Here is a 24,776-nt window from a genome sequence, read left to right as displayed (position 1 = left end):
TGAAACAAGTTTTCCGTGTGTGCATTTTCTTTGTGTGTGTATTCATGTGTGCTGGGGCTCATGTAGGTGCAAATCTATTTGCATGTGCATATGTATACACAGAGAGCCAGAAACAAACTCAGGAGTCACGATTCAGATGCTCTTCTTTTTTCCCTCTTTGCCTTCTTTTTCAGACAGGGCTTCTCACTGCCCTGAAACCTACAAGTAGGCAAGGCTTTCTAGCTCTCTAGCCAGCATGCCTCAGGAACCCACTTGAATCTGTCTTCCTAGAATTGAAATTATAAGCACACACTATCACCCTTGACTTATTTATGTGGGTTTAGGGGATTGAACAATTCAGGTCCTTGTGCTCTATGCACCAAAACATCTCTCCATTTTCTGAAGCACATATTTTAATATGACTCCTGTACATTTATTATGCACGCTAGATAGCACATGACGCTAAAATTGCAGATAAACATCAGTAGCGAATAGTGAGCTTTGTAGGAGCCATTGTATTCTCAGCAAAACAAGTGATAAACTCAAAGTTCCCCTTCTCTTCAATTTAAATATAAAATGGGAGAGAAATGTGGGTGTTCTAATCTAAAATTTATCATCTATGTGCTTCCAGCAGTCTCTGTGACTTGGAAACACAACATTTCCTATGCTGATACCAGATAGTAGGAAGCAGAATGGAGCCCATGAATTATTCATCTCATAGGCCCAAGACATCCTGGAGGGGGCCATCTCCCGCCCACTGCTCACTGGAAACCCTCTTTTCTGACCTGTCCACCTACAAGGAGCTGACATGTCAATAGTTAAGGGATGTGGGACTAGGAATCCACTGTAAAACAAGGCATATGCAAATCTCAGAAGTGCCATGGAGACACGGTAGCATTATATAAAATCATCTAACATCTAAGGGAAGTCTTCCATGAGAAATGTTGGGTGGTAATTTATCTATTGAATTCTTTCTCAAGACCTGATTATTTGTTACTCTTGAAGACTTATTTTTGACAGCACCCAGAGACCCAGAAGCCTCTCTCAGTGAAGACAGACTAGTCTCTTGCAATCTGTCTCTGGTGTTTTTTTTTTTTTTTGGCATTTTTCATTCTCTTGACCAAAAGGTTACCACATTCTGAAACCTCTTATGTGTGTTTCTTAGAAAGTTGTTTCTTCAGAACAATATGTTGGTATTTGGGTTGTGGGCACATAGAATTATATAGGCTGAAATCTTGGGTTCTTTGACCCTGGGCTTTTCACCTTCTTTGCTTAAGGGATTTCTGACAAGATAATTGGCAGATATCAACTTCTTTAGAGAGATTAAAAAGCTTTCAAATTCTTTTCTTTGGAACTCCAACCACCAAGGCACAGTAGTATCTGTCAGTCCAGGAATCAACCTCCTCCCTCTCTCTCTCTCTCTCTCTCTCTCTCTCTCTCTCTCTCTCTCTCTCTGCAATAACCAAGTTTAGAAAGTTGAGAAGACTCAGATTGAAATCTATGAATAGTACTTCTTCCCAGTTCTCCTTGGTCTATAACAGGAATACCCCTTATTCAATAGCATACACAATCCGCCATGGGTTAAGAAGCACTGATTCATGGGAAACCCTTGTTCATTTCCAAGGACCACATAACCCTTCCAGTCTTTACCCAGAGCAACAGCAGCTACTTCCGTGGTCATGAGCTTCTCACAGAAACTCTAAAGCTTGTGTTTACCTTCCACTTCAGGGAGTTTCTGACAACTGGTGGTTGGGAAGGAAATATTAAGCTTCATTTTAACAATGCCAGTTGCCTAAGAGGTGATACACACACACACACACACACACACACACACACACACACACACTAGTTTTTAAATTCTTAATAAAAAAGAATGTCATCATACTGTGTCTGTAGCTATGAGGCCTACCCCAAACTTGGGGCAGGTCACACAGAACATCCTTTAATTTGTAAGCAAAAAAATTATGGAAGGTGGAAAAAACTCAGACTTAATTCTGCTTATGACATCCACAAAAACTCCTTCTGTTTAATTTAAGATGTTACTTATTAGATAAGAATTAAAATTCTCAGTGCAATGACAAGAAAATGGGTGTCTGTCCCTTCCTACAGTCAGGAAATACCCGAGGAAAGCATCCTGGAAGCAAACATTTCCAGAATTATTAAGAAGTTCCTTTTTTCAAGAACTATGAGACTATGTCTTTCCACTCAAGATTAGTGGGTAAATGCCATTTGATATTTTGGCGGGCCTACTGTGATCACTCTTCCCAAGGATCACAGTGGCATGTGACACAGACGTGATGCTCCCACCAAGGCCATGCACCCGAGCACAAACTGCACGGGCTCCTGCGCTCATCCTGCAGAGTTCTCCAGCTGGCACACACCAGGACTCCAGATCCCAGGAGAAGGTGGGTTCTCAGCCCAAACTGTACACCAGCTCTTACTGGAAAGAGGTGTGTGTGCACGCAGTTCCGGGTCCAGCCACAGGACATGTTTACAAACAGACCCCCATAACAGATAGACATCTCAGTTCTACGATGATAAAGCTTTTGCAAAGGATAAAGAAATGATTTTGAGAGTCTTTTGGAAGCAATGAAGACACTGTCTAGCAGAAATGCATAGTGTCTAGTGCTTGCTTGGAAATAAAGGGATTGCTTGGGTCAGCTGTATCTAATACTGTCTAAAGTATGAGGAAGAAATTAAACAAAATAAGCTCCAAAATAAGAAATAACAAGAAAATAGTAAGAAAAGGGAAAAAACACAATAAACTTCAAAACAAAACAGAAAACAAAAAAAATGTTGAAACTGGTAATTCACTAGAGAAAACATGAAGGAGAAGACAAGCAAATAAAAGGAAGAAAGAAAGAAAGAATGAAGAAGAAAGGAAAACAGAAAACAGGACTCACCAGAATGAGGAACCCCTGAAGAGCTCTTGGATTTTAGAACCATAATGAAGAATATTGCAAAGGATGATTTTTGCAAAGTGTGTTAGTATCATAGACATACACCCTCTCTCTTAGACACACACACACACACACACACACACACACACACACACACACACACACACAGAGAGAGAGAGAGAGAGAGAGAGAGAGAGAGAGAGAGAGAGAGCATATTGTGATTGATTGAAATTTGGCCCTTTCACCCTGGAATGTAAAGTGGTTTTGATTTTCAAAAAAAATCAATATAATTCATTACATTAATAGACTACAAACAAAAAAAGCCATGCTATCATCTTAATAGGTCTGTAAGAAACATTTCACAAAACTCAACATATTCTAGTACAAATCCTAGGAGTGGGGCTGGCAAGATAGCTCAGCATATCAAGGCACTCAGGGCTGCGTCCGATAGCCTGATGACACATGTGGTGGAAGCAGAGAAACAACGCCTACAAATCCTACAAGGAAATCACCTTTAGTTGAAAACGGCATTTAAAAAAAAAAAAAAATACTTGACAATGAAAGACCAAATACTTCTCCTTTAAGATCTGAAACAAGGCAAAATGATCTTTCATTTTTCTCTGTGCAGTACTATACCTGAGGAGCTACAATTTGTAATAAAACAAAAATTAAAAGACAGAAGAAAAGGACAATCTGCTGAGATGCCAATGCCACATTCACAGAGAATCGGTCTCACATTTTAAAAGGGTTCATAGCACAACGAGAAAGATGGCTTAGTGGTTAAGGTCTTGCGGAAGAACTGGGTTCAGGTACCAGCACCCATGTAGCAGTCCACAACCATCTGTGACTGCAGCTCCATGTCATTCAACATCTTCTTCTGGCCTCCCTGGGCACCAAACACACACACACACACACACACACACACACACACACACACACACACTCGCACACGTGCAGGCAAAACATTAATACTCAAAAAGAATTTTAATTTTTTTTTAAAAAAGCTCCCATATAGCTGGATCTGGTGATGCAGGTCTGCCATCCTATCTACTTGGGTGGCTGAAGCAGGAGGGTTGTAATTTCAAAGCCTACCTGGACTGCATAATGCATCCAAGACCAGCTTGAGAAAATTGGTGCAACTCCATTTCAAAATAAAAGCAAAGGGTGGGCCATGGATGTAGTAGCTCATTTTGCAGTGTTTAGGTAGCGTGTAAGGCTCTTACTCAATATCTGATGTTAATTTAAAGCTGATGTCACTGTGGTGACAGAGGCACTGTCTGATCCCTCTCTACAGGATGTCCCAATACTCACACTGACAGAAGTTTACACTCACTGCAGAGGTAGTGACAGAAATGGGAGTCTGGGTCCCAGCCCCAATCTATCCAACCTGGGACTCCTGAATCATCTAGAGGATGCAGCGACGTGGAGGTACAGCCATGCACCTAGTTAGAGAGAGTTCCTGGGACACGAGGGGCTGGCCTCCTACAGGAAAAGAGAATACCGCCAGATCTGCCGTATGGCACCTGAACAGTATTTTTTAGGACAAGAAGGAGTCCAGATAACAGAGGCCTGTGACCCTTCAGGAACATACCCACGGTTCCCATAGCACTGCAGGTGGAAGAATCAGCAGGCTCACAGAGGGAAGAGCTGCAGGAAGATCCCCTTGAAACTTTGTATTGCAGAACTGGGCACTAATACTCCCGGGTCAGGGACTAGCTGTAAAAATCAGATCCACAATACAGCTGACCATCGCGGTCATTAGAGGGAAGGAAGTCATAGGCGTCACAATGGAGCTATGAGAATTGTACTTGGAGTCCAGAGCATACAGGAGGACAGGGCCCTCTAAGAAACCTGCTCATAGCATATTCTGTGGCAAGGACATAGGGACCGAGGGCTCAAAGATGCAGACAGGAGTCCAGGGGACTAACTTGGGGGTCCTAACCAGCAGAGCAGCTAACTAAACAGCAGGGAGACCAGCTGAGTGGACGTTCCTGAACCCCTCACACACTTTCTTGTTTCGGCTTTCCTGAGGCAGTCTGACAGCCCATTGTCATTGTGAACTTGGTGGGATTATAATTACCTAGGAGACATTTCTGAGGGGATCTTAAAAGGTATTTCCAGAAAGATGTAGCTGAGGAGAGAAGACCCACCCTGAGTTGCACTCTCTAATGGGTCCAGCCCTAAATAAAAGGGGACAAAGAAGAAAGCCAGGGAGCTGACTACCAGCCCCTCCGTGGCCTCTCTCTCTCCCTCCATCCTTCCCTCCCTTCCTCTCTCCCTTCCTCCCTCCTTTCCTCCCAGCTTCCAGATTGTAGCTGTAAGTCACTAGTTTTCTCCTGCTCCTACTGCAATGGACAACCCCCCTCCCCAATCAAGACTAAACACATCCCAGTCAGTCATTTTGTCACGGTACAAATAAAAGTCATCGAGGCAGTCAGCTCACAAAAAGCCCAGACACTTGAAGCCAATATCAGATTCCCTGGATAAAGCAGTTCTGTAAGGTCTTGCAACAGCTCGCCCTCATGTACCTCAGACAGTCCCCACAGCTCCTATTGGAGCACTTGAAAACGTAACAAAAGCACCCTTATTATTTTTGTGGGCAATTAATTACAAGAAGACTTGTTTCAATAGAGATTTCTTTTATAGAAATGAGCAAGTTATTTCTCAAAAGTCACAGACACAATGCAGTTATTCATCGACTCTGAGCTTCATGAAGAGATAATGATGCCCAAGAAAAGCTGGGTGCTGGGGACATGCTGGTCTCTGAACACTGTAAGGGACAGAGTAAGGCCTCGGAAATAGGGTGTCTTACCCCCAAATTCAAGGAAACTGATACTTCCCTAGTTAAAGCGAAACTCAATTTTAGAATAAAACCAAGGTAATGAAGAGAGATTTCTAAGAAAATGCAGCAGGTTTTCCTGGATGTGAGTCTTTTTTTCACAAAACCCTTTCCAGCTGACTTACGGTAACCAGGAAAGACTCATCTACAGTTTAAAAAAATCCTGAAGTCAGTTTCAAGTGGAGATACTTGAGTTTAGCATCTGCTGTTTCCACAGGTACTTTCCTGACATCTGTGGAGCCACCCACTGTTGCAGGCAGTAGAAAAGAGTGTGGAAAGAGACACCCAGGCTCAACTTAGTGAAATGAATATGTAACTTCAAATACATTAAGTCCAATATTTTAGAATGCCCAGGTGTATACCTATCAGAAGTCAATCCAGATGCATTCGTTATTAGTAATTAATTTCATTAATTTAGTTGTGAGCACAGCTTTCAGATATCAGAGTGAGGCAGATCCAGGGTCAAACAAGTTCCACACAAGTTCTTATACAATTTAGGCAATGTGACAGCCACCTGCTAGCTTTCTTGAAACCCTGACCAATTTTTTTTCTAATATTTTTAAATTTTAGAAAATCAAGTATAGTATAAATAAAAAAGTCTCTTTGAAGCATGTTGCCTTTCTTATCTACTTTAACATAAATGTCTGTTTCTATTTTAATACAATTTGGAATTTCTTACATCATTCTATTTCAATTCATGTGTAGCAATTTTTTCATTTTCAGTGTGATTTCTTTATCAATAAAAGGGGGTTAGATTCATGTTGGTGCTGAACACTTCTCAAATAATGAGGTCTATCTGTGGGTGTTTGAAAATCTCAAAACACAGGGAGGTAAGAGTTGCAACTTCAGAATCTCTGAGCTCAAAAAAAGTGACATGAGCCAGGCCTCAAATCATAATAACAAGAGAATAAGAATCACGTCCCAAGCCAAAATCAGCATTCATCTTTCTCTCTTCTCCCAAATCTCTGCCTGCTGAAGGAGTTAGGCCAAGGACCAGGTCAGAATAGGAAGACTCCTGTTTGAAGAAAGATGTGCTTATTTTCTGTTTAGATTTAACATTATCTTTTTCTCATTTCTTATACAATGATATAAAACTTTCAGTTTTTTTAAATTTAATTTTAGTTTTCTCTCCCCAATTAGATCAGAGGTCAGGATAAGACTCCTCCTGTCTCTTTTATATAATTATCCGATGTTCTTTGCTTGGCTTCATTTCTTAGCATTGTAAGTAACTGAAAGAACACAACCTACCCACCCACAGACAGGCTGAGCCTCTGCTTTGTGCCATAGGTGAGACACTCACCTCAACTGATTACTTCTGTTGCAGAATTGATGCCGTTTCCAGGGAACCAGCATCCAAACCCCACTGTTCTACAGTTCAGGGTGACGTGGTTAAGCCCTTCATAATTAAGTGGGGTATAGACAAGTCAGAGACACAAGGCAGCAGCAGGCCCCAGCTGCCCCCAGAGTCGGGGCTTCTCTGGGGTGAGGAAACTCTCTGTCACACTTAGCTGGCCAAGCTCAGCCCCTGAGACACCCAACACTGAATGGCAGCCTCCCTCTGAAGCAACCACTACTGATTTACACTGCTTCCCTGGGAAGGTGCCTGCATGCAGAATGAGGCAGACTGAACTAACAATGACATAACTCCTAGGAAACAAAGGGACTACGCCTAAAACTTGGGAACAAGGGAAAGAAGTGTGGAGGATCTTCAGGAAGCTGTAACTCAGAATTCTGTTTTACTAATCCTTGCCATTGAGCAAGGAAACAAATCATCACCCAGAGTCATGATGACAAACCAAATTCCAGTGGTCCCACTAGGTCCTTTTCCTGTTCTTGTGAGAGAAACGACACTAGGAAGGAAGGATTCAGAAGACAATCTAGAGAAAATGGCTCAAACTGTAACCCATGAGTCTGATTGAGAGGTGACAGACAGTCGCTGAAGCTAGAATCAGGAGGTAATTAAATGAGAAAAGAATAAAACAAATAATACAGAGATAGCTGAAGTTGAGAACATAAAACTCCATTCTAGTTCATTCTGAAGTCCTAGCAAAGGGAGAATTTCCTTTCTGTCTGCCAGAATTCCTTATCACTCCAGAAATCCCAGCAACAGAAAGGGAGGAGGCCCTAAAAACCACTGGGGGTTACCATGATCACCTCTATTTAAAATTACTACAGCCTCCACCAGAGCTGAATAGAGTGGGCATAGAAGTGAGCATTGCTGATTTTGAGGGACACTGAGACCTGGCAAGAACCCTTCTCAGCAGGGACAACAGATTCTTGAAGATGGTAACACATGCACCGTTCCATTTTTGAGAGCAACTGAGGAGTGCCCCAAAGCTGCTGGGGCTATCTTGAGAAACCTCCAGAATGAGAACAGGAAACAGCATGCTTAGCCTGGATCACATCAGAAATTCTCGATAGCTAGTGCTTCCAACTGGACATTGCCAGAGAAGAAAGACAGGAATCCCTAGGATATGGTGAGTTTCTACCAGTCATCCATTTGTACATTCATAGTTGCATGGACAGTAAATGTGTGTATGTGAAATGGGCTGAGGTCAGTTTGAGTACCTAATCTCAGGCCAGGATATTAGTGAGGGTAAGTACAGTGTGAAATCCATCACCCAAGGCACAGAGTGGATACCACCCAAACACTCATGTGGGATTCCCCTCTTAATGAATTTTATTGATTAATAAAAAATCTGCTTTGGGACTATTGTAGCACAATAGGGCAAGATGGAAATTCCAAGCAGACAGAGGAGGAGAAAGTAGGCAGAGTCAAGGAGAAGCCGTGTAGCTGCCAGAGGAGAAAGACATGTGTCTCCAGTCAGAACCTTGCCGGTAAACAATGAGCCTTGTAGTAAAATATAAAATAATAGAAATGGGTTAATTTAAGATATAGGAGCTAACTAGAAATATGCATAAGCTAATAGGCCAAGTAGTGTTTTAATTAATACAGTTTCTGTGTGCTTATTTTGGGTCTAGGCGGCCAGGAGTCTAGACCCAAATAAGCAGCCTCTGCCTGCAAAACACCACTTCCTGTTGTGTTTTCAAAAAGTTCAATATGTCATAAAAATATTAGAGGGACTAGAGAAGCCATTTTCTGGAAGATATTTTTACACAAACTTGGGTCTTCACTACTCAGTAATAAAAGCATCAGAATACGCTATGCCAATACAGAGCATAGATTGCTCTAACACCCACTCTGAGAATTAACTCTCATGTGGGACAAGTTAGCCTAGAGTAGCTCAGTTAATCAGAGAGCAGGTCATGTAACCCTACACAGGGGATCAGTTAACACAGGAGTAGGCCAATTAACCTATGCAGAGATCAGTTAATCAAAGAGGGATCAGTTATCCCATGGGTGATGCAGAAAATGACCAACTGCTGCTCCATAAATTATATGTATTTGTGAGAAATAAACCAAAACACTCTAAACAAGGAACAGCTAAAAGATACCCTTTGTAAAATGTTCTCAACTTAAAAAAACAGATGAGTGTTATAGATTTTAGGAATCACTTTTTGTCCCAGCCAAACCAAGTAAAAGGAGCCTAGGAACTCCTTCTTCTCAACCCTCTTCAACATTCCAAACACGCTCCATAATGAAGGACTGTTATGTACGACCTACACAGACCTCAGAAACTTGAAGCTAGTCAGACCACAGAGGGTGGCATGAAAACACGGTTTGCAGCACTGGCTGGTATCTTGGACTCTACCCAAAATAGCAGTTTTCAGAGCAAATTTCTGCCCAGGTCAGTCGGCCTGGCCATCTTCAGATGGCTTCTGCATGGACCCCCTACCTGTCATCTTGGTCCTCCCGCTTCTCAACCCAAGGGCTTAACACAACAGTCAACAATTCATCCTAGGGCACCCACACAGAAGCTCCCAAGTAAACTCCTCTACATCTTATCTTCTTTCTTTCTGAACAACAAAATGCCAACCTAGAAGTGTTTATCCCAACCTTAATAAGACAGCAAGATTCTTGGTGGCTACAAGGGAATTTGGCCGAACTGCTGGAAGGGAATAACAGAAATATACCCAAGGCACTTAGAATTTTCAGAGACCTGAGCCAGCTCTGGCCTTTTTTATGTAAGTATAATTACACAGAGAAGCACCCTTGCTAAGAGACAGTCACTTCAGGAGGATCTGTATTTCACCCTAATCAGACAACTTTTCCATCTCATTTCCTCCCCCACTACACATGTCATTTATAGCTACCAGCTCCCCATTCACCATTGAGACTATTTTTAACATATAGCATGGTGTGTCTTCATACCAAAGGATGTTTCTGGGTTGTAACATTGCCCAACCTAAAAATGATTCATCTATCTATCTATCTATCTATCTATCTATCTATCTATCTATCTATCTATCTATCTACCTACCTACAGGCTTGGGACAGAACTGAGGGACTCCTCCAAGCTACACAAGTTCCCTGTTATTCAGCTATTATCCTTAGCCTCCTTTTTCCATTTTTTCTGAGATGGGATGTTACTACTCCCTTTTCCATGCTGCCTTTGAACTTTGAAACCTTCCTGCCACAGCCCCCTAAGATGTTGGGATTGCAGGCTAATTCCACCAGGTCAGCCATAGAGATTAATTTTTATTATTAAACCTGAGTAACGAACATCCTTCATATAGTATGAGATGCTCTTCCTCTTTCTTTTGATAGAAAGAACACCCCATTTTGTGTACAGAAAAGGGGGCCAGCCAGTGTGCATGAGTAATCATTTCATTATCGTTGGTTATTAGCAGTTTCTGAATTGAAATCTAATTTATCCAATCTTAACCTAGCTTGTTATCTTTAAATCCCAAATGTCAATTATGCACCTTTAATATCAGTACTATATGAATAGCAAAGTATTTTTAAGGTTTAAGAAACTGCACATTTTTCTAGCTTTAAGAGAGTTCAAATACAAACAATTTTGGAAGATCTCAGTACTTTTTCATATCTGTCTGGGTTTTAAATGAACAAATTTATTTTAAAATGCCATTTTTTACATTATAACATTTTTCAGTTATAAATCAGTTTCAACTGCATTTCAAACCCTAAACACCAATTTAGACAGTGTTGACTTTAAATTTTTTTTTCTTCCAAAGCAATTACAGGAAATTTATAAAAGCTAAGCCAATTCAGCTTGAAAGAAATGTCATATCTTTATAAAACTTTTAAGTTGCCATTTTAACATGAAAATATTGCTCTCTATAATTATAGCCATCAAGAAATACAAAGTAAGAGACAACCTGCAGGAAGAGCCAAGCCTGGCATTTCACTCCTGGTAAGCCCCTCTTGGGCAGAAAGAGTCCAAGGCTAGACTGGGCCACATAGTGAGACTTGAGACCCCAGCTCCACAAAACCAAAATAATAAATAAATAAAATGAGCAGCAAAACATTTATAAACATAAGCTTAATATAGAATATTCCCCAAGACAATGTTCTATTTTACAAATGTATTGAACCAAGTATTTGTTACTGTAAACTGAATTATAGAGTATGTTTTATCAGTTTCATTCTTCCAGATTGTAAAAGAATATTAGACACAATTTGCTTTTTGAGTAAACTCAAAACGGAAAAATCTTTCTCAAAATTGACAGCCACAATTCTAGAGCTAGAAGCCTCATTCACATCTTCACACTCATGGGGTTGCTTTTTCATGAAATTCCACCAACACACAAAGTTCAGACAATATGGCACACAGCTTTCCTTATCTCCCCTCCCAAGGCTTACTCAGAGAGCTCTATGCACAGCATCTACCTTCCCTGACTTACGAGCTGTCTCCAGACCTTGTGGTAGTAAGGCAGCGCCCAGTGGTCACCTTCCCTGACCTACCAACTGTCTCCAGTTTGTACTAGTGAGTCAGCGCACCAGCGGCCACCTTAGTGAGCCAGAGTGGAAAACACGTAACTGACTTCAAATGTGGATCCCTTCCTTTTGTGTCACTGTAACGGTCAGAAACAGTATGGGGTTGGGAATCTTTGTTCTGGCTCCCAGTTTCAGAGAATTTCATTTATTGTGGCAGCAAATGCACAGTGGGCAATGCTCCAGCCTTAACAGTGGGAATATGAGGCAGTTCCTGTGAGTAGCAGAAGGAACCAGGAAGAAGAAAGAACAAGATTAGATCCAGGAGTGGGTGTCTCCTTCAAACCCTCCCCTGCATCTGGAGTGCATTTTCTAAGCGTTTCCTAGCCTCCCCAAACATCATCAGTCTCTGGAAACAAGCATGAGACTGTGAGGACAGTTCAAACTCAAAGGAAAACGAAGGGGTCCCTCCCTCCCTGCTGGTTTCTGATCTTCTTATTCTTATTGATTGTGACAAAAAGAAACAGGCACATTTAGAATCATTTCTCTCAGGTGTAGGATGGAGAGGGGCCTTCTGTAGCCAGATCCCTGCTGATGCCGCTGCTGGCTGGACAGGCAAGGACATTTGTCTAAAGCATCAAGCATGCCCACCTGACGGTGCTAACTAAAGTCATGAAGTCATCAAAAAAGTCCTTAGAGCATAACTCTAGGTACACTATGTAAGTGCATGTGGTATTCATTTAACAAAGATCACACTGTACACACATTGTGTCAATCAAACACTTCAAAGTTATACATAAATCATATCTCAATTGCACCCTCTGGATAAGACAACATTAATTAATACAGTTTCATGATTGTACAAATCCAGATTTGATTTAAGTTTAGGAGACCATACTTCTACTGCCCACAGAAGACATATGGAAAGACAGAGCTAAAACCTTCCCAGATACGTTGAATATTTTGTCAAAGAATCCCTCCGTGGGGAACCTACCTCAGTCTGTCAGATCCCATCTGACTTCAGCAAGAAAAGGTCCTAGGCTCACCTAACTGTGTGGAGTTAGCAGGCTCTGGACTGTTTCTGACAAAGGAGTACGCTGATGGCAATGACCTCACACACAATGCCACAGGCTGACAAGGGCAACCCTTACCGAAATGATTCAGTGAGGACAAACCCTGCCCAACTGCATAAGACATGTTCTTAGGAACTCGCAAAAAAAAAGAAAAAAAGTGAGAATCAAAACTGTGGAAGCATTAGATCTGGTTGGTAATAATCCGCCTTGAGAGCAGTTTAGTAAGGTCACTACAATGAACCTCTGCCACCTTCTAGGAGCGCCCTGTCTTTTTGAGCAGGCACTATGACCCAATCCCTTCCACTATGGATGTGCAAAGGAAATAGAAGCATTAGGGCCCCAGTTCCGCAGAGACAGGTAGACGGTGCACACTCGTGTGATCTGCGTAATGTATGGGCAAATGTGTTGAGTAAATATGTGTGTAATACACATCTGTATTGCCTACATGTGTGTGCTGGACAGCAAGCATGTGTGCAGTGTACACGACTGCTTTTTGTGCTGTGTATGTACGTAACTTGTAAGAATGTTGATATGAACGTTTATGGTATGTACACTTGTGTGTACAGGTGTAGGTGCTATGTACATGCACATATACAAATAAATGAATCTGTTATATACATATGTGAAACGTGAACATGTACACCTGTTATATCCATATATATATATATAACATGTGCATTGTATACACATGTGTGGCATGTACAATTATTTGAAGTACGTATCGTGGTATGTACAGGTACAGCATACGTCTGTAGCTACCATGTGTGATATAAGTGTACCTGTGTGGAGCATGTTGCACACAAGCAACTCAACTCTATCCCTGCCCCTGAGGAGGCATGTCTCTCTGCCTCCTCTACAGTCCTGTCTCCTCTCCATCCCCACCCCCACACCAGCTGTTCCTTCAGCTCTGGTTTTCAAGTTATTGACTGGGCTCATAGACTCCTCTACCCAAACAGAAGAGGCTACCAAAGGGGTGGAGCCCCTCCTCTTTGCCTCCTTGACCAGTGCAATCACTAACCTGGTCAAAGGACAGGCTCCTGCATCATAAAACCTTCCCTCACCATAGACATATAGTGTGTACAGCTTCTGTGTTTCCACAGAAATACAAATGTAGACCTCTCTCAAAGGCCTCTGCTCACATCTCTGATTATACTGGTTAATGCGGGAGAATTGTCTGTATTCTGTCAATCATGTATTTTAATAAAACGCTGACTGGCCAGGCAGGCAGTATAGGCGGGAAAGCCAGACAGGAAGTAGGGGTGGAGCAAAGAGACTGGGAGTATTCTGGAAGCAGAAGCTCCCTTCTCTTTCCTGCCCAGGCCACTGAAGAGGCAACATGTGAGCTGCCATGCTGAGAAAGGTACTGAGCCATGCGGCTAACATAGATAATGATAATGGATTAATATAAGTTACAAGGACTAATAAGAAGCCTCACCTAATGGACCAATCAGTTTATAACCTTATGGAGTCCTGTGTGTGATTTTCCTTGGGAGTTGCCGGCTGTGGGGTACCGGGCAGGACAGAAACCCCAACAAGCCAGCCCCTTCGTGTTACAACTGGTCACCAACAAGGAGAAAGGATCTGCTCATTTAGAGCTTCAGTCTTACAGGAAGCTGAACACAGTGACCTACGCCTGAAAGCCTAACACTTGGGAAGGATAAGCAAGAGAATCCGATGTTTAAAGTCATCCTTGGCTATGTGGTGAAGCCAGTGTCCTAAAGCAACAAAGATAAATGAAACCTTGGAGTCAGGCAGAGCCCCCAGGCAGATCTGTATCTACATCTCATTCACGACACTGGTATCTCTAGTTCCCAGAATAGTGAGTGGATCATAAGTAGCTCAGTTGTATCTGGAAGTTATACATGTGTGCCTATAGTCACATTCACAATTGATCCCATGGTACTTTCTAAGTGACATTCTTTTCAGCATCACAACATCTCATTTTCCAGAGATGGCGGTGGTGCTGGTTACCCTGCATGCTCTCCATCCCTCTTGCATGGCACAGAAGAACTATAGCCAGTGTTTCTAGTGGTGCCAGAAAAAGATGACCTCTATCTTGCTGCAAACACAACAGTGTTTTTAACTCTAGAATTGAATGAAGTCTTACTGTGAAACAAGTAATATTGCAAGAAGGTGGCATGGCCTTCTGAAATCTCCAGTGTCAGTCAAGGCAATGCTGGGGGGAAATGGACACAGTGGTGCCATACACAGGGTGTGCTTCTAACTATTAGGAAGATGGCATTTTCCCCAATCGCTAGGAATAAACAAGAGAGTCTAACCAATGTCGACAATGTCAACACCAGCATGTGCTTCTAAATAGGTTGTTTCCAACTGCTGTGGAGTCTGAACACCCCGGGTTTCAGGGAGGAGAAGTAATTTCACTTCACTAGGGACATAATGAACACTCCAGGTAATTACAGTGCAAAAGTCAAACTGATAGAGCCATTTGGAAAGGCATAATTACCTGAAGAAATCACTAAGACAATCTTCAGCACTGGGAACAGAATAAATTACATTTAACTATTAATGGTTATGCTTGCAACTAAAATTAAAATTTAGCTACTGTAAAAATAAAATGACATAATTTACTGAAATATAAATAAGCTAATAATAAGTTAAAATAGATGATCAAGAATCAGGAACGGAGCTCTCTCCCCTCCTTCCCGGCAGTGGCAGCTATGAATAAACACAATGGAATTAACTGGCTCTGGAATCTGAGAGGACAAGTGATAACACAGCCTTGCCTCCTCCTCAGAAAAAGGGCACAATTTCCACTCATTTGGAGATAATATTGCTACCAGAGCTGGGACTGTCCCTGCATAAGGGACAGGCACGACACACTGCTCTTAAGGATGGCACAGGGCAGCATGTGGGCAGAGCCCAGACAGCAGTGCATTCTGGTGGGAGGCCCTGCTTCAGACAGCAACTATAACGAGTCCATGATGGGGAAGCTGGAGGAAGGGCAAGGGTAGCATGACTGCTGAGGAAAAGAGCCTATCCAACAAAAGTTAGAAAACTAGGAGGCCAGGGGTTCAGTGAGGAGTCCGGTGGGCCCCGTCTAAATAGTCAACACAGGACTGCGGTCGACTCTATGATATTCCGACATGAGAGCATCAGGAAGGAGACCCAGTTCAGGGTTATCGTAGAAGGTAAGACTTGGAGTTATTTTCTCTCAACCCTCAAGCAAATTTGACCCAATCAAAGTGGCTGCACATGGCTTTTGGGTCCATGGAACACTATAGTGGCTTAATTCAGGGAGGCCCAGGACCATGTCAGTAATAGGCAAAAAGTTATGCAAAACAAATGGAATAGTGACTATCCGGTATACCCTAGTGTAAAAATGTGACTGGGGTGGCCACCCTACTAAAAGGACAGTTGACAGCATGGTCCGAAGCTGAGAAGCTGCCTGTAGACAAAGGCACAGCGGTGTGGGACAAGGCCATGGAGTCACCCCGTCCTCAGTGGGGCAGAGGACAAGCTCAACAAGTGGAGCACAGCACAACACCTCTTGCCATTATAGAAAGAATCAAAGAATTGGGGACACAAGTTGGGGGTGGCCCGCTCTGTCTCTTCTACCTCATCTTGGAAAGGGCACGAGGAGGAGGAATTTTTTGTTCAACTTCTAAAAGCTGAGTCAGCCAACAGTGTGGGAATTGCCCTAGATGCAAAGTATTTGTTTCTCATGGAAAATAACATAGATTTTACAGGAATTACTGGGAATTAGGCCACACTTCACAAATAAGGACTACTTTTGCTAAATATTTCAATGGTGACATCCAAGTTTTATTATGGAGTTGGGTGTGATCCTATGGCTACATTTTGCCTATAATGAAGTACTGCCATTTAAATCTCTGCTTGCTAGAATCAACTCTAGGAATGGGATTCAACTTTGGTAGGTGATTTGCCATCCACTTTATTTCAATTAAAATAAAAATAGATACATTTATTTTGTCTTCATTGGTGGGTGCTTAAAATGACTTTACTACTGTCTGGAGTGACGTGTACATTTGTTCCTGAAGCTGGGGTCCAAGGAAGAGTGATAAGAGAAATAAATCCACAAAATGGAAGTCAATGGACACAGCCATTTCAATATCGCGTGCAAGTGTATTTATTGTAATACAAGTCAGTGTTGTAATCTAGTGGGATCTATCCAAATGTCAAATGGATTTTGGTGCCTGTCCCAGCTGGGTAAGTCAAAATGCTGACAGATTAGAATCAGCATTGTTCTTCCACAATAAAAAACATTACTGTAAATAATAAGACAGATAATGTGTAAGAAAGCAAAGGTAATGGAGATAAAACAGGGAAACGGAGAGAAAATTCAGCAATTTTGGAGTAAGTAGTCTCTGAAATTAGAATACCTTATGTGTTAAGAATATAACCTGACATTTTTATAACTTTGCAATTACAGCCTTAAGTAAGCTAAAAGGCATAGTCACTTTCTTTAAATCTTAATTATTCGCCTAATAAAAATGTAACGGATGAATAATAATTCCAGATCTGAGAAGAAATATTAAACAAGGAAATTCAAACTGAAAAAGTATGACATAATCCTCGCAGCACTTTTTAATAGCATGTGTTGAAGCGTGCTGGATGGTAGTTCTAGGAAGTCATTGTCACCGGCAGGATAGGATTGCAGAAATGTCCTGTGTGTCCTTGGGGGTAGAGAAGAACAACAGCAGATGCTCCCAGAGGAAGCCAGGAATGTCCCCGAGTAGGGATCAAGTCAGCAAGGGGAGCTTAGCTCAGAAATAGAAGGGCTAAGCCGGCTTCCAAGGTCTGAATGGGACTTCAGTGAGGCCGAGGAGACAGCACCACCTCCTGGTGGCAGAAAACTATGCAGGTTTTCCAGTTCCAGTCAGAAGCTTATTGGACCACAGGGAAAGAGCTCAGGGGCATAAAACCCAAGTGCCTTCCCCGTGATATTATGAATGTCTTTTCCCTAGAAGGGCTTTGAAACCTTCTTTATTTCATTTTATGCAACAAAAATGCTCAGTCTAACTAAATAGCCAGTTTCTGCGATACTGGAATACTGTATCTAAATGTGTGACTAATGTATGCATATGTCATGGCATCACCATGCACTACACTGATCATTTGGAAACTGGAAGTTTTAAATGACAGCCATTTGCTAAGGGTGATTGGTGTCAGAATGCAAGTGACCATAAGAACTGCTCTGGAGACTATACAGGTGAGATATACAGAGATATGGACTTCCAAGGCTGGGGTTGCTAATTCTCCCCAATGCTACACACTGTAAGTACAGTGCACCCCCTGGGTGCCCTCACAGCATGGCACAAGGGAGCAGGAAGGACGGGGAGTGCCTTCTTCGGTGTAGCTCACCCTCCCTGATGTAATTAACTACACACGCGCACAGCAGAGCACAAAAGCAGGTTCCAGAGAACGTAACCACTTAACAGCAAAGAGTCTGGCTGCCATGACTTCCCTTTCATTTTGTGCTTCAACGTTGTCCCCCCAGCCTCTCTAATGACGGTTATGTGAGTTGTCTTGGAAAATACATCTATATTAAAACTGAAAACTATGTCAATGTGTAGATAAAAGAGGTTGTCACATATTTCAGAGAAAAAGAAAATTTAATTTCTGATATTTTTGACAAGCAAACCCAGTGTTCTAAATTAGGTCCTGTTCAAATGTTCACTTCGAGACAAGTCTCCAGGTAGAACCAGGTAACTAACTCCTTGTTTGACAATACATGGATTTGGCCTGTGATGTCACAGGCACAGTTGAGATCGAAAGTGTCTGTAGGAAGGAAGGACACGTGACAGCACCAGGAAACGATGGGTAGTATCAGGCTCCGACAGTGCTTGCCTAACCTATCTCTGCAGCAATGGCAGCTCTGGAAAAATGGCTAAGTGATAGCGTTACTAAGTGCACCTTCCCATGGGCAGGGCACGCCATCCTATGAAACTGTACTTTACTGGTTCACACTGTTATGGATTGAAGGATGACCACTTAAAAACAGAAAAACAAGTTCCTGCTGAGAATTGCAAACTCTCAATCTATGAGATGGTTGATCCTAGAGCAGAACTTTGTGAACTGACCTAACTTAGAAGAGTGTGTGAGACACCAAATCCAATTGCTGCGATTCAAACAGGCAGCCATTCTAAGGAATATATTAAGCTTTTGACTTTACACAAAAAAATTAAAAGTAGGAATACAATAGTTTCCGTCCATTTTTGTTTTATAATTATTTTTCTAAGTAGATGCTCTAAGTTCTGCTCTCTGAAACAATTGCATAGCTAGGTATTGCAAGCTCGGTAATATTATACACAGCAATTGCTAAGAAACTGAGGGCTTTTTCGATGACTATGCGCCAGTGGTTAACAAGGAAGCACCGTCCATCAAAGGCTCAAGTGCGGCAGCATGAAGTACGATCAACACGATGCTGTGTTGCTAAGAATGCGTCAATGTCAAACTTGGCAGATTTTCTTTGACTAAGAACTCAAGCCTCACTCATTGGAGCTTAGCACTGCATCCCAGCAAATCTCGTGTGTGTTCTGCATGATGACTGAAGTACATGGCCTCAACGGTGATAAAAGTTCCCTTCGAGTGCAGTTCCCAGGGGCCATCTTACATCATCAAGGCTATTGTTACACATGAGCAGGTCTTGCACTGTCTAGCAACTTCAGTGACAGACAGGGAGTTCAAGGAGCCTCTTTGAAGGCTTCCGGGTAATGCATGCACCTAAAAACTGAAGTCTGCCAAAGCTCATGGGTAGGTTCAAAGGCAAATAAACCAGTTCAATTCCTCCTCTAATTATAAGAGTTACTAACAAGACCTGTTGCAAGACTGCTTCCCAAAATGCACCATGGGAGGACACCCTATTAAAGTCCTGAGAATACCACGACAGCAAGCCAGTGACTCCTGAGCTTCTGCGCTTTTTTCCTACTGTTTCCAGGCAATCCAAGTGTGTTCAAATCTAAGGTTTGAGTCACATTTGCTGTAGTTGGGTAATTATTCACATTACAAAGTATGAAAAAGCAAAACTGCCTCAACAGAATCCTACCACATTCCACCAAAAGCGCTGAAGATGTCAACGGAATTGCTAGAACAACGGTTCGGCTTTCAAAGCAGATACATCGGTCTCAACGCATTAAACATACCACAGTGCAATACCTATTTCAGAAGACTGGGCAGCCACTCTTGCCTGTAACCTCAGAAACCTTCGTTACCCTAAAAGGACTTCCATCTCTTATAAGGCTGACAGGGTCTGGACACTTGAGCAAAGTTAAAGAGGAGGTGTGACTGCACCCCAGGACATGCATGCACAGTTTCTCAAGGCCGTGATAAACAGCTGCTGTCTTGCACCCTTACCAGAACACTCGGTTGTGCTGTGTGGGTGTCAACTTGAAGGTTTCCAAGAACTTTCTGTTTTTGTTTAAATCAATAATTCTGGGTTTTGTTAATCAATAGTTTGTTTGTTTTTTTTTTAAAAAAAGGATGGGGGAGGGGTGTTGGGTAGGCGCTAAAATAGACTCTTTAAAATAATGTTGCAAAGTTGACCCATCAGCGTCCCCTTGGTTTCTGGAGGTCCTAATCTGATGGACCAAGCAACAGACAGTGGCAGTTGGCATCACACCCCATCAGGGGCACAACAAAAACCCCTGCATAGTGCCGGAGTTGCTGCAAGAGCCACTGCCTGGGGCCAGAGGGACCATTCCTTGGAAGAAATGTTGGGCAAAGCCCAAACCCCACGTTCTGGAAGACCACAGTTACCGCGCAGTAAAGGAAAGCACCTGTGCCCCATGACCCAGATGTTCAAGATAAGAAAATTAAATTCTGCATGCTGGTAGCTGTGATGTAAGAAAGACGAGGTTGCGGTGCCCAGGGGCTAGTGGTGTCCACTGTGATCAGGGCCCAGAGCCAACCCCCGCCCACAAGAGCCACCCGGATAGTGGGACACAAGGACGCAAAGAAAGGAAGGAGTGCTGGAAGAGGAGGGAAAACAGGGGGACCGAAAGGACTCGGGGGTGGCAGAAGAGGGCCTCCAGGGGACCCCACTCACCCGCGCGGGCACCAGTAGGTGACTAGGACGCCCGCGGGGGGCGGCCAGGGACTGCGATCCCTCGGCGCTCATCGCCGCCCACGCGGCTAGGCGCGCGCTTCGGGCTCCGGAGCTCCCAAGTCCAGCGCCTGCAAGGCGCCCGCGCCCCTCTCTGGATGGGCTGGGGCGGACAGAGCCAGCAGCCACTGCGCTAGCGAGCCAGGGAGGCACGGAACCCCGCCCACCTTCTAGCAGCCCGGCCCCTGCTACCCTGCTCACCGCCCACCAAGCTCCGCCTGTTACCATCAAGCCCCGCCTTATGCCCGGTAACCCGGCCCAACAGCTCTGCCCTTCCACCTCCAGTCAGAGCTGGCGGGACTAAATTGTGAGAGCAGCAAGAAGGGCTCCCATCTTCTTCTAGCAGAGATCAAGGCTTACCCACCTTTGCAGGCAAAGTGCAGAGCTGAGGCAGGGTCAAAGGGCTAAGAGGGCACCTGGGCCAAAAGGAGATTAGGAAGCTGTTCCGGGTAGATTCTGGTGATACTACTACTGATACTTACGGATGCTTTGGGACCACTTCCACTGGCAAAGCTTCTCAGATTCTGAGTGTGGCAACGCTTTGCCCTGACGACAGTCGTGGGTCCCTTTGGTCTTTGCGGATCTTCACACCATAACCTAGCCCGGCAACTCTCAGGACATCCTCGGGAACCACTTTCTGGAAAAAGAAAGCGCACTAAAGAACCAACTCCTTCCACCACAGCGGCTTCCATTCCTGGGTGCCCCCTCTTGGTGTCTACTTAGACCCCAGTCAGTACCCAATCACTGTGAAGACTCCTTCTGAGGTACAGGGCTGGGGCCTTGATTTCATCTTGCCTCCCAAACTTTCCAAAAAGCCTCCAGTCTCAGTTAAGAGTTTCTCATATTTGATCAGGTTTGTGTCAAAAGAAATCTCATAAAAACGATACTGGGTTTTATAGATCCACACCATCCTAGTCTAAATGTAAGTGGAAACCTGATGGAAACCGTGCGGCCAAGTTTGGAACCATTTTATGAGTGCTTGTCCAATGAGGCAAAAGCCCATGGGGACAATCTCACTTGGCAAGGACCAGAAGACTTCAGGACACTGCAGAACACAGCCGAACCACACAGCCTGCATGATCTCTTCTCTCTTGTAACATTGATGATCCTCTTGACAGTGTTGGTGTCATCCTGTCAGTCATGCATGGGACAGATATGATCATTCCTGGAAACCCCCTTTTTTTTTTCTTGACTATCTTCCCCTAAAATTCTTTGGGAACTGATGCGTCTTAGGTTTCTTGCCTGGGGATGTCAGCTGTCACTTCAGAAGCGGGAGATGTTCTAATTCATGCTGACAGGATTGGAAGCCAGTCACCCCTATTTCTGTAAATATGTTTCAAACAATGACATTCTTGCAAATTAGTGCCTATGTTTATCACCTTTATTTTTGTAAAGACAGAATCTACCTGGCTCGGTATTTGGCCAAGCTGGCAAAATGATAATGGTGTTTTGGGTTTAAAGATGTTCTGAAGTAAAAATTGGGAAAAAAACGTATTTGACATATTTGTTTTTGCTATAGGTTGGAAGACAGAAAAAACTTGTTAGTATGGGAAAACATGCTTGTTTTGATATATAAATAAAGATGCCTGAAGCTATTCAGGGCCGGCCACTTGTGGGAAATTCATCTGGTGATCAAACAATTCATTTCTTTGCACTGATGCCTCTTCCCTGTCTCAGGACCTGAACCCAGGCTGCGGCTGGGCCAGCAGACACCAGTCTGGGCTAAAAGTCTGTGCCTTCCTATACTCTCACCAATGGGCTGACAACACCTGAGCATTTCCCTCTTTTTTCAGGTCTTAAGCCCCAGTCCACAGGCAGGCATCCTGAGATGTTCATGTTGGCTTTACTGCTACACAGGCAGGGAAACTTGGAAATCTAATATGTGGTTTTCACATGGCCAATGATGGACAAGCAAATGTGGAACAAACCAGTTACAATTGGCCACTGAGCATTCCCAGGTTTGTGACCCAGAAGCACAGGAGCAAGGCAGTTCAGATTTCCCAGTCTTCAGCCTATAATTCTACAGCTTTGGTCCATGGACAAAGGCTAACAGCAACCCCTTTATGTTTATCCAGTATAAAATAGATGCCTTAAGTGACTGGATGAGGAACATTAAGCAATTTTTGTTTGTAGAACAACCTAACATAAGCATGAGATCATGGCACTCATTTGAAGTTGAATTTGAAAAGCACATGAGTTTAATCTCTGAGAAATCAGAGGTCTAAAGAGACTTTTACCTAAATTACAAAGGGAAGATTCATCACATGGTCTGAAGAAGACACAAGCATTTGGTTATTCATTGTGTTACAGCTGATAAACTGGGTATTAGTTCAAATATTGCAAGTAAATAAACATGGATATCTTTTGATCAAATCCAAGCTAATTATTAATTTGGTTTTGGTTATTCATCATGTTAGACTTGATAGACTGGGTATTAGTTCAAATACTGCAAGTGAATAAACATAAATATCTTTTAATCAAATTCAAGCTAATTATTAATTTGGTAAATACTTTGTCTTTCTTGGTGATTACTGAAGCCCTTTCTGTGATCATCCCGTGATCTTTGATCCAGGATACTTTGTTTGCACTAGGCTGCCTTGGTAAGCTATACAATTCAGGTTTGGTGTGGGACAATGGTCTTGTATCCTGTAAAGTTTTGTCAGTTGTACTGATTTAATAAAATGTTGATTGGCCAGTAGCCAGGCAGGAAGTATAGGCGGGAAAACAGAACAGGGAATTCTGAGAAGAGGAAAGACTCAGTCTGCAGTCATCATCCAGACACAGAGGAAGCAAGATAAGAATGCCTCACTGATAAAGACCTCTGTGTGTTTCTTTGGGACTGAACATCTGTGGGACCAAATGGGACAGAAACCTCTCTCAAAAAGGTTTTAACTGTAGCAGCTCATATTTTGAGCATTTGGAGCTCAAAGGGCTGCTCCTAAGAGTTGCATTACTCTGTTTCCTATGCATTAGGGCTTCACTTCATAAAAATAACAGCAAAACACTGACTATCTAAAATCCTGAGAGGGGCTATGTGATGTGAATTTCCTGCGGGTTGGCTCAGAAGTTTCCATGGTGCCTGTAGAGTTCTTCCTTAAATGTGCACCAAAGTGAGTCAGTGTCTCCTTAACTTAATCCCACTTTAACAGGAACATTGTAAACACTGCACACAGCCATCAAAAAGAGGAGGTCATGACAGTGGGAATTTAGGTGCAGCTGGTACATTGTATCTAAGGAAGCAGATACAGATGAATGCTGGTGTTCACCCCAATTTCTGTTTTTCCACCCAGTCCAGGACTCCTGTACATGCCTTGGTGCCACTCTCATTCAGGGTGTGTCTCCCCACTTCTCTTAAACCCATCTAGCAACTCCCTCAATAACGTGCCTAGATGCCAGAGTCCAGCTCAGGAATGGAGTCCTGTGAGGAAAATTCTCACTGCTGCTGATAATACTCCAAGGAAACAAGGCAAGTGTCTTGTGACTTCATTTCTTCAAAACAAGGACTTGTTCTTGGAATGTGTTTTTGTGCTCCTCCCAAGTGCAGAGGATAGAAGTGGATTTACTTCGGATTACTCCTTGATAGATGCTGTTTTTAAATTCAATGTTTATGCCTCTATGGGGGGGGGGGACATGTTTTTGTCCCGTGTAGTTTGCCCCTGTGATTGTCTACAGCTTATGATGCAGGAGAATTGTCTGTATTCTGTCAATCATATTTTAATAAAACGCTGATTGGCCAGGCAGGCAGTATAGGCAGGAAAACCAGACAGGAAGTAGAGGTGATGCAATGAGAACAGGAGAATTCTGGGAAGCAGGGAGGATCCTCTGCCATTCCTATACAGACCACCGAAGAGACAGCATGTAATCTGCCCAGCTGGAAAAGGTACTGAGCCATTATGGCTAACATAGATAATGATAATGGATTAATATAAGTTACAAGGACTAATAAGAAGCCTGACCTAATGAGCCAATCAGTTTATAACCTTATGGAGTCCTATGTGTGATTTTCCTTTGGGGCTTGCCAGCTATGGGGTACTGGGCGGGATGGAAACCCCACCAAGCCAGCCCCCTCAAGTTACAAGCTTGAACTCATGAGAACTTTACTCTT

The 24,776-nt window shown here is 43.0% G+C and overlaps 1 protein-coding gene across 4 annotated transcripts in view; it reads right to left on the bottom strand.

The window, feature by feature from the left end:
- Positions 1–20,791, bottom strand: part of Sntg2 (syntrophin gamma 2) — a 204,355-nt gene extending 183,564 nt beyond the window's left edge. Inside the window, exon 1 of one of the 4 annotated variants that reach the window (XM_085690810.2) lies at positions 20,615–20,791. In XM_085690810.2, the coding sequence (XP_085546936.2) occupies positions 20,615–20,686 (72 nt within the window). In that variant the 5' untranslated portion in view covers positions 20,687–20,791. The remainder of the gene's footprint in view (positions 1–20,614) is intronic. The other 3 variants (XM_085690809.2, XM_048439847.3, XM_085690812.2) reach the window with 3 other exon arrangements.
- Between the last annotated feature and the right edge of the window lie 3,985 nt (positions 20,792–24,776).

Source organism: Myodes glareolus, chromosome 6, assembly GCF_982192425.1.
Source record: "Myodes glareolus chromosome 6, mMyoGla1.1, whole genome shotgun sequence".
Classification (NCBI taxonomy): domain Eukaryota; kingdom Metazoa; phylum Chordata; class Mammalia; order Rodentia; family Cricetidae; genus Myodes; species Myodes glareolus.
This window is presented reverse-complemented; position numbering and strand designations above follow the sequence as displayed.